General features: G+C 41.0%; 1 protein-coding gene and 1 long non-coding RNA gene across 2 annotated transcripts in view; one reads left to right on the top strand and one right to left on the bottom strand.

Annotated features, from left to right (window-relative positions):
* Positions 1-826: 826 nt before the first annotated feature.
* The window catches only part of syt19 (synaptotagmin XIX), an 11,140-nt gene continuing 3,066 nt past the window's right edge, over positions 827-8,900 (top strand). Inside the window, exons 1-9 of the mRNA XM_014012220.1 lie at positions 827-890; positions 1,015-1,107; positions 1,217-1,298; positions 3,325-3,555; positions 3,627-3,700; positions 4,155-4,265; positions 5,821-6,006; positions 6,084-6,236; positions 8,235-8,354. Of these exons, the coding sequence (XP_013867674.1) occupies positions 3,357-3,555; positions 3,627-3,700; positions 4,155-4,265; positions 5,821-6,006; positions 6,084-6,236; positions 8,235-8,354 (843 nt within the window). The 5' untranslated portion in view covers positions 827-890; positions 1,015-1,107; positions 1,217-1,298; positions 3,325-3,356. The remainder of the gene's footprint in view (positions 891-1,014; positions 1,108-1,216; positions 1,299-3,324; positions 3,556-3,626; positions 3,701-4,154; positions 4,266-5,820; positions 6,007-6,083; positions 6,237-8,234; positions 8,355-8,900) is intronic.
* LOC106520248 (uncharacterized) overlaps positions 3,748-8,900 on the bottom strand; it is a 12,214-nt gene continuing 7,061 nt past the window's right edge. The window contains exon 4 of the long non-coding RNA XR_001310532.1: positions 3,748-4,224. This is a non-coding gene — a long non-coding RNA (uncharacterized LOC106520248). The remainder of the gene's footprint in view (positions 4,225-8,900) is intronic.

The raw sequence follows: 8,900 nt of genomic DNA, 5'->3' as shown, positions 1-8,900 counted from the left end.
AACTAATACACTATCAGAGTTTTATATATTTATACTTCTCATTCAACCACAGTTAAATTCACTCTGTCTAGGAGGCTCAGTTTATATGGATAGTTTTTATTTTTTACAACAACAAGCTGCAATGAAAACAAGCAGAAATGAAATAAAAGTAACGACTTTATACATCTTGTCTTTTTAAAAATGTAAGGAGTAAAAGTAAAAAGTAGGCTGAAAAATAATTACTCAAGTAAAGTACAAGTGCCCAAAAATTCTACTTAAGTACAGTAAAGAAGTATTTGTACTTAGTTAATTAATAATTAAATGTGACAATTTTCTGACTATTAAAACTGCACATTTGCACACCTCAGTCTATTAAAGTCTGAACACTGACAGTGTCGTTCCCTTTCTTCATTTTATTATCTTTAGTTTGGTCTCTTTTTGTTTCAAGTGTGTTTTTTATTATTTATACCTTAATACTTTCTGTCCTTTAAGGGTTTGTTTTTTGCGTCTTGTCTCCTGGCATTCAGTGTGGACGGCAAAGTAAGAATTTCATCGCTCAGGGAAAAATGTTTCATGTGTTTATGACAATAAACACTTTGAATCTTTATGTTCGACTGTAAAACTGATTAAAGTTTTAAAATAATCTTTCTCTGTTGTGGAACAGTGACAGTTGTTCCTGCAGCTGCTCGACCATCTGCAGGAAGATTCTTGTTAGAAACTCAGATTTTATCTTCATGAGTTTGACTGAAACTGAACTTTATTTTTTTCCTCATACCTGGAACGACTGCTCTTCTTATCTAAAACCTTCATCTCAAACATCTGAGCTGAACTTTTATTCTCCCTGTAGGTGAGTTCACACACACTTCCTGTAAAGGTGCGTGCCTCACCGTCAGCTGACTGAGGACAAACAGGTGAGCTGAAATAGACAGATCTGTTTCAAACTAACAGAAACGGATCAAACAGCAAATCTTTATTCTCACAGCTGTTTGGGAACAAAATAACTTTATAAACATTGAATTTGCCACAATGTTTCAGAGCAGAGAGGAGTCTCAGACCCATCAGTCCAGCAGAGGATCCTGCAGCAGCAGCAGGACCGGGTCCAGATCTGATCCAACCTGTTTGCAGCAGGTGAGCAGGAAGTCCTGAGCTGAGGAGGAGGAGGAGGAGGAGGAGACAGTTTGTACAGCAGGAGGAAGAGCTTCAGAAGAGAAACATTTGTGTTTCTGCGGTGGAGCAGGAGCTCAGGATGACTTCATGTTGGAGGAAGAAGCTGAGATCAGAAAGAAACAGACGAGCCGAAGCTTTTTAACCTCCTGCAGGTAAAACTTTTATATGATTTCATGTCTTAAACATGAAAAAAAACAGGTTGTTTTTTATTTGTTGTTTTATGTGGAGGTTTGAGTTTATTTGAATGATTCTGTTTAAGTTTTAGAGGAAACTTTCTTTTTACAACCTTTCTGATTATTTGCATGAGCATGGAGCCTTCGGCTGCTATTTGACTGTAATCTGACAGGAGCTAATCTCTTTACAACCAAGAAGCTACGCTCAGCTTTCTGTGTCTGAACAACACGGCTGATGTAGAAACTATTTATCACTTTTATTTTGTTGGTCGTAAATAAAAAAAGCAGATTATTGAGCTGCTTTCCTAAAATGATTTAATACAGAAGTCTGGTTTTAGGATTAAATTAGAGTCAAAATCATCAAACTGTTTTAAAAACCATGTTGGTTTTTAATAATTGTCTGTATTTCTGACAGATATTTGGTTCTGAAGGGTCTATTAGACAAACTTACTCCACATTTCAGGCTTCCTGCAGATCCTTCAAGTCTTTAAAGGCATTGAATTCATCAATCTAAAAATAAGGCCTGAATTAGACTTAAAATGTCTTAAATCAATATTTCACAGGTCTTAAAAATGTTAACACATTGTAAGTAGGATGACTGTGTTTGCCTCAAATATTAAAATAATTGGTAACATTTATTTATTTTTTAAACAATTTACCAAATTTACCGCAACTAGTTGTTTTGTGTTAAAATAAGCATTTGGCAGTGGTGGGCACTAGACCGCTAAAGCGCTAATCCACTAATTGTGGACCTGGATATTTCATTTGCACTTTAGCGGTCTCAATAATTTTTATAATTCATAAGCAGATTTGTGCTTTCTAAAATTAAAATGCAGTACCACTAATAACTAATTATCTACCAGTCATCATTATGTTGAACAGCAGAAGGTATGACTGTCAATGAATCACAACATGTGATCTATCCAACAGCACCCCTCCCAGATAAACACTCTTATTGTGAAGGTATACATCCTTGCTGTTGCTTTCGGTTCTGATTTCCCACAATGCTTTGTGTCTGCTTACGTAGCAGGAAGGCAATAGCAAAAACAGTAAACGTTTGTAATCCATGCTAAAAAATTTATGTATTGATTTATTTTACTTTAAAATCGGAGCTCCTTTTTTAAAAAAACATAAAGTTTAAACGCTGGAGCTCAATATTTGTCGTAACTGGTCGAAGCAACGGGGTTAGAGACGCAGAAATGATTTAAAGATGTTATGCTGATGAAGACTGACATCTAGTGGTCAACTGGAGCAACTACATGGAAAACTTTAAAATCCAAGCTCTTATTTTGAAGGGAAGACAGTTTCCTGTACTGCGTGTTTTCGTTTCCCATCACAAGTCAAATCCGTCATGTACCCAGAATGCATCACTTCAGTTTTCCAATAAACAGTTTTAAAATTACTTTATTGATGCTTCTTTAATGAAAAATCTACAACAAACAAAAGAAAAAGACAAAGAAGCAGCCGAACTAGCAATCCTCAAAAACTTTTTAATTTTTACACCAGGAGCTAAAGTTCTGTTTCAGGAAATCACATCCCCAGTAATCCTCAGTCGTTTATTAAGCTGTGAAAGGGTTCATTCACCGATGGCAGAGTTGTATATACTGCATTTTGAACATGAATTGTCAGCTACTAAGTGTCAAATTGAACTTGCGTTTTAAAATTAGCTTCTGCTAGTTTCTCTATGACATAAACGTTTTTGAAGTTGTGGACCTAAATATTTTCTGAAGCACTTAAGAATTTGAGAAGTTAATGTTTGGATTAGTGCTGCTCACCACTGGTATGTGGGTGAAATAGTTTCTGGGTTTTATTTTTTTTCACAGTTGTGTTTAATATGAAGTTGGTCTTAAACTTCCTTTGAAGTGACATTAAAAAGTAATAAAAACTATTACGTAGTTTTAGATGTAACTGTCTTTAAGCTGTAGGAACCCTGCATTTAACCTCACAGTGACCTTTGACCCTGAACCTCGCAGTGACCTTTGACCCTGAACTATCTGTCCTGCAGAAGATGTGGGGACCCCACAGAGACCAGGAGCCATGCTGACTTTTACAGAACACCCGGGTTCTGGGGGTCCGCCGTCAGCTGCAGGGGAGCTGCGGATGCCCCTCTCAGACGCTGTGAAGTACTGCATTCTGGGAATTTCTGTCCTCCTGCTCCTGCTGGCCCTGGCCATCCTGGCCTGGCAGGCCTTCAGGTGCTTCTCACAGACTGTGACGTACTGGAACCAGGATCCAGGTGAGCCGGGACCAGAGCAGAACCTGCTGACAGGGTCCTGCTGCAGAAACTAACCCTCCTCTCTGCTGCAGTGAACTCTGATCTGCTGTTCTGTGAGGAAAAACCAGCAACGGCAGGAAAATACTCCACTGCTCCCAGCACCTCGGTGAGGCAGAATGTTAATTATTAAAATAAAACTGTTGATAAAATCCAAGAAAAGTTTATATTTTAATGATCAGAACTCAAGTTTTTATTAAAAACTAAACATTTTGATGAGAAATATAAAAAACTCCTCAGAGAAACTTTACGTTTGTGTTTCAGCTGCTGTGTTTTTCTCTCTGAGCTGCAGGAAGTAAAGTGATGAAGTTGTGCTGTTTGTCTTCATCACACCATGAAGATGGTTATTTAGACAGTTTTCTTCACTCCAGCTGTGTCGAGCTCAGCTCAGGTTAAAAACAGTTTGTAGAAACAGCTTCACTTACTGCAGGAAGTTTTTGTGTTTTTACCGGAGTTTGTGTTGATTTCTGTAGCTTTTCTTCAGCGTCAGGACTGAGGAGGGTCTTATACTGACGAAGTGAAGGTTCTGTCCGTGTTTAAATCCAGACCTGTGGACTCTGCAGGTGGAGGACGTCTCAGCTGAAGCTCACAGACTCAGCAGATGTTTGTCTCAGGCCTCATTTCCTCCAGAACCTGCAGCCGGAGAGACAAGACACGATAAAACTAATAAAAAGGTAAACTTTTCTCCATTTTTATTAGTTTTATACTTTACATATCTATTATTAGAAGTTCAAAGGTTTGAAGAAGCATCAATATATTTATTACCTGATGATTAAAGGTGAAGGTTTTTACCTGCAGTGATAACAGGAAGGGCTAACAGGTCAGTAATGAGGCTGTTGCTCCAGTTCTTCATGGTTTACTGGATTTTTTTAAATGTATTTTTTAAAGAGAAAACCTCAAATATTTGTTTGGAAGTTAATATTTCCCATCTGGACAGAAGAAAAATCCTTGCTAGCAAATACTTTTCTACTCAAAATCACATTTTTTGTAGCTACTACTCAAGAAAATACTTCAAAAACATTGTTTAAAATTATATTTCAGTTAAACAACCTGTAGATAAGGTGCTTATTTATTATCTTTTGACAAATTATTGCAAACATTTTAACCAAAATTTTTTATCTGCCTGTTTCACCACGAAATACTTTGAGACTCAATCCTCAGTTCAATGAGACGGAGACCATATGTGGTATTTTACAAATTTTTTTTTTTTAATGAAAGAAACAAAAACAGGAAATATAATGTATGATTCAAAGCTGAATAATGAATCAAATGTGACTCCTAGATTTTTTTACCTTGGATTTGGCTACTGGGCAAAAACAGTCCGACTGTCTTAAAGTTTCTGGCTTATTTTAAAAGCGAAAAGTTCCTTTAGAGCCAGTCGCTGATTCAAGACAAACTTTGGACAAGGACGGCTAACCTGTCCAACTGGTGTGGTTTAAATTAAATAAACAGTTGAATATCATCAGCATAAAGTGACAGGAAATATCTAAAAACAACTGGATACTATAAAAGGAAAGCAAAAGTGGGCTCACAACTGAGCCTTGTGGAACCCCACAAGTGAAGGGGCCATAGTCAGAGGACAACCTGTCCGTCTTGACGCAGAATGTCCTGTGAGGGTTAAAAGTGAGCCAGTCGCTGATACAAGATCAACTTTGGACAAGGACAGCCAACCTGTCCAACTGTTGTGGTTTAAACAAAAGATACAGCTAGATGTCATCAGTATAAAATGACAGGAAATATATTAAAACAATTAATGGATGATACGAAAGGAAAACGAAAGTGGGCTCAGAACTGAGCCTTGTGGAACCCCACAAGTTAAGGAGGAATAGTCAGAGGAGAACCTGTCTGTCTTGATGGAGAATGTCCTGTGAGGTAGGTATGAACTGAGCCCTGTGATGGACTGGAGACCTGTCCAGGTGTCCCTGTGATGGACTGGAGACCTGTCCAGGTGTCCCTGTGATGGACTGGAGACCTGTCCAGGTGTCCCTGTGATAGATCAAAGACCTGTCCAGGTGTCCCTGTGATAGAATAGAGACCTGTCCAGGTGTCCCTGTAATAGATTAGAGACCTGTCCAGGTGTCCCCATCCCTCAAACAGAGAGTGTTGGAGGAAGTGGGTAAAAGATGATGGACAGTAGCTTTAAACTGAGACAAAGTGTAGCTGAAGCTGATTGATTCTCAGTGTTTATTTGTTTATTTGTTTATTCTTTGATCTCTCCTGTGTTGTCAGGTTTCTGGCTCACTGTCCTTCTCCGTCTACCTGGACCAGCTGCAGCCCCGGCTGGTGGTCACCATCCTGCAGGTGGAGGGTCTCCAGGGCTACAGCCAGACTGCCAGCCTCCAGCTGTTCGTCAAGATACGCCTGATGTGCTCCGGGTCAGGGGGGGCAGAGGTGGAGGGTCTGAGGGAGCAGGAGGTAAACCTGTCTGTCAGTAAAACCCAGAACCAGAACCAGGCCCGCTGGAGTAAAGACCTTTCCTGTGATCCTCTCAGGAGGATGTGGAGCTGCCGGTCCTGTGGACGGTGCTGCAGGAGTGGCGCACTCGCATTGTGAGAGGAAGCTGCAGGCCTTTATTTGGAGACCAGTTCAGTTACAGTCTGCAGGAAGACCAGGACCTGCTGGACCGGCTCAGCCTCAGGATGGAGGTCCGGCACTGAAGCTTCACTTTCTATAACTTTATAATCATAGAGAAATAAAACTCAGAGACAATAAAAACCTGGTCTCAGGTTAAAACTTGTTAAAGAGAATCCACATCAAACCACATTTGATCCATTTCTTCTGATTCTGCTGCTCATCTCATCTCATCTCGTCTCGTCTCTCGTCTCGTCTCTCGTCTCATCTCTCGTCTCGTCTCATCTTGTCTCGTCTCATCTTGTCTCGTCTCATATTGTTTCGTCTCTCTTCTCATCTCGTCTTGTCTCATCTTGTTTCGTCTCTCGTCTCATCTCATCTTGTCTCGTCTCATCTTGTCTAGTCTCTCATCTCGACTCGTCTCATCTTGTCTCATCTCTCGACTCATCTCTTGACTCGTCTCATCTTGTCTCGTCTCATCTTGTCTCGTCTCATCTCTCGACTCGTCTCATCTTGTCTCGTCTCATCTTGTCTCGTCTCTCGTCTCGTCTCATCTTGTCTCGTCTCATCTTGTCTCGTCTCATCTCGTCTCATCTTGTCTCGTCTCTCGTCTCATCTTGTCTCGTCTCTCGTCTCATCTTGTCTCATCTCGTCTCATCTTGTCTCGTCTTATCTCATCTCGTCTCATCTTGTCTCGTCTCTCGTCTCGTCTCATCTTGTCTCGTCTCTCGTCTTGTCTCATCTCGTCTCGTCTTGTATCGTCTCATCTCGTCTCGTCTCATCTTGTCTCGTCTCTCGTCTCGTCTCATCTTGTCTCGTCTCTCGTCTTGTCTCATCTTGTCTCGTCTCTCGTCTCGTCTCATCTTGTCTCGTCTCGTCTCATCTCGTCTCATCTTGTCTCGTCTCTCGTCTCATCTTGTCTCGTCTCTCGTCTCGTCTCATCTCGTCTCATCTTGTCTCGTCTCATCTCGTCTCGTCTCGTCTCGTCTCATCTTGTCTCGTCTCATCTTGTCTCGTCTCTCGTCTCATCTCATCTTGTCTCGTCTCATCTCATCTCTCATTTCGTCTAGTCTCGTCTCGTCTTGTCTCATCTTGTCTCGTCTCTCATCTCGTCTCGCCTCAGCTTGTCTCGTCTCTCGTCTCGTCTCGCCTCATCTTGTCTCATCTCATCTTGTCTCGTCTCATCTCATCTCTCATTTCGTCTAGTCTCGTCTCGTCTTGTCTCATCTTGTCTCGTCTCTCATCTCGTCTCGCCTCAGCTTGTCTCGTCTCTCGTCTCGTCTCGCCTCATCTTGACTCATCTCATCTTGTCTCGTCTCATCTTTTCTTGTCTCTCGTCTCGTTTCATCTTGTCTCGTCTCATCTTGTTTTGTCTCTCGTCTGATCTCATCTTGTCTCGTTTCATCTTGTCTAGTCTCTCATCTCGACTCGTCTCATCTTGTCTCATCTCTCGACTCATCTCTCGACTCATCTCATCTTGTCTCGTCTCATCTTGTCTCGTCTCTCGTCTCGTCTCATCTTGTCTCATCTTGTCTCGTCTCTCGTCTCATCTTGTCTCGTCTCTCGTCTCGTCTCATCTTGTCTCGTCTCGTTTCATCTTGTCTCGTCTCATCTCGTCTTTTCTTGTCTCTCGTCTCGTTTCATCTTGTCTCGTCTCATCTTGTCTCATCTCATCTCATCTCTCATTTCGTCTAGTCTCGTCTTGTCTCATCTTGTCTCGTCTCTCATCTCGCCTCGCCTCATCTTGTCTCGTCTCTCGTCTCGTCTCGCCTCATCTTGTCTCATCTCTCGTCTCGCCTCATCTTGTCTCATCTCATCTCGTCTCGTCTCATCTCGTCTTTTCTTGTCTCTCATCTCGATTCATCTTGTCTCATCTCATCTCGTCTTTTCTTGTCTCTCATCTCATTTCATCTTGTCTCGTCTCATCTTGTCTCGTCTCATCTCGTCTTTTCTTGTCTCTCGTCTCGTTTCATCTTGTCTCGTCTCGTCTCATCTTGTATCGTCTCTCGTCTCGTCTCATCTCGTCTCGTCTCGTCTCTCGTCTCATCTTTTCTCGTCTCATATTATCTCAGGTCAGGGACTTCGATAAGTTCTCTCGGCACACGGTTTTGGGGGAGGTGAGGGTTCCTCTGGACCGGATCAACATCACTTATCCTGTGGAGCTGCAGGAAGATCTGCAAACGCCTCAGAAGGTATCACGGATCAGAACCAGCACCCTCAGAGAGCTTTACTCCACAGCTTCAGACTTTAAACTGTTTCCTTTCACATTTCTAAAAGGTTCATTAGTTATTAAAGCAGTTTTATATTATTGTTGCTAAATTAATAATTTTGTGTTTCTTTTTTCGGAACATCAACCACAGTTTTATTAAATCTGATCTGTTTTGAGAACATGCGTCAAACTCCAGGCCTGTGGGCCAAATGTGGCCCTCCACAGCATTTCATGCAGCTCCTGAGAGCTTCAAAGATGCCTTTAAAAAAGCTGCTTTAAAGAGATCCAGGATTAGTTGTCACATTAGACTTTATTTAATGAACATTTATTTTAACTGTAAAATAAAGACTGTAAAAATACTGTAGCCTGTTTAGTTTTTATCTTTTTTAAAAATATGTTTTAACATGGACGGAGCCATTTTATTTCCACACAAAGCATTCTGGGTAAATGATTATTATTATTATTTCCTTTATTTAACCAGGAAAGTCCCATTGAGATTAAAAACCTCTTTTTCAAGGGAGTCCTGGCC

The sequence above is a fragment of the Austrofundulus limnaeus genome, unplaced genomic scaffold (genome assembly GCF_001266775.1).
Source record: "Austrofundulus limnaeus strain Quisiro unplaced genomic scaffold, Austrofundulus_limnaeus-1.0 Scaffold89, whole genome shotgun sequence".
Taxonomy (NCBI): Eukaryota; Metazoa; Chordata; class Actinopteri; order Cyprinodontiformes; family Rivulidae; genus Austrofundulus; species Austrofundulus limnaeus.
The sequence above is the reverse complement of the archived record's forward strand: the minus strand, read 5'-3'. Positions and strand labels throughout refer to the sequence as shown.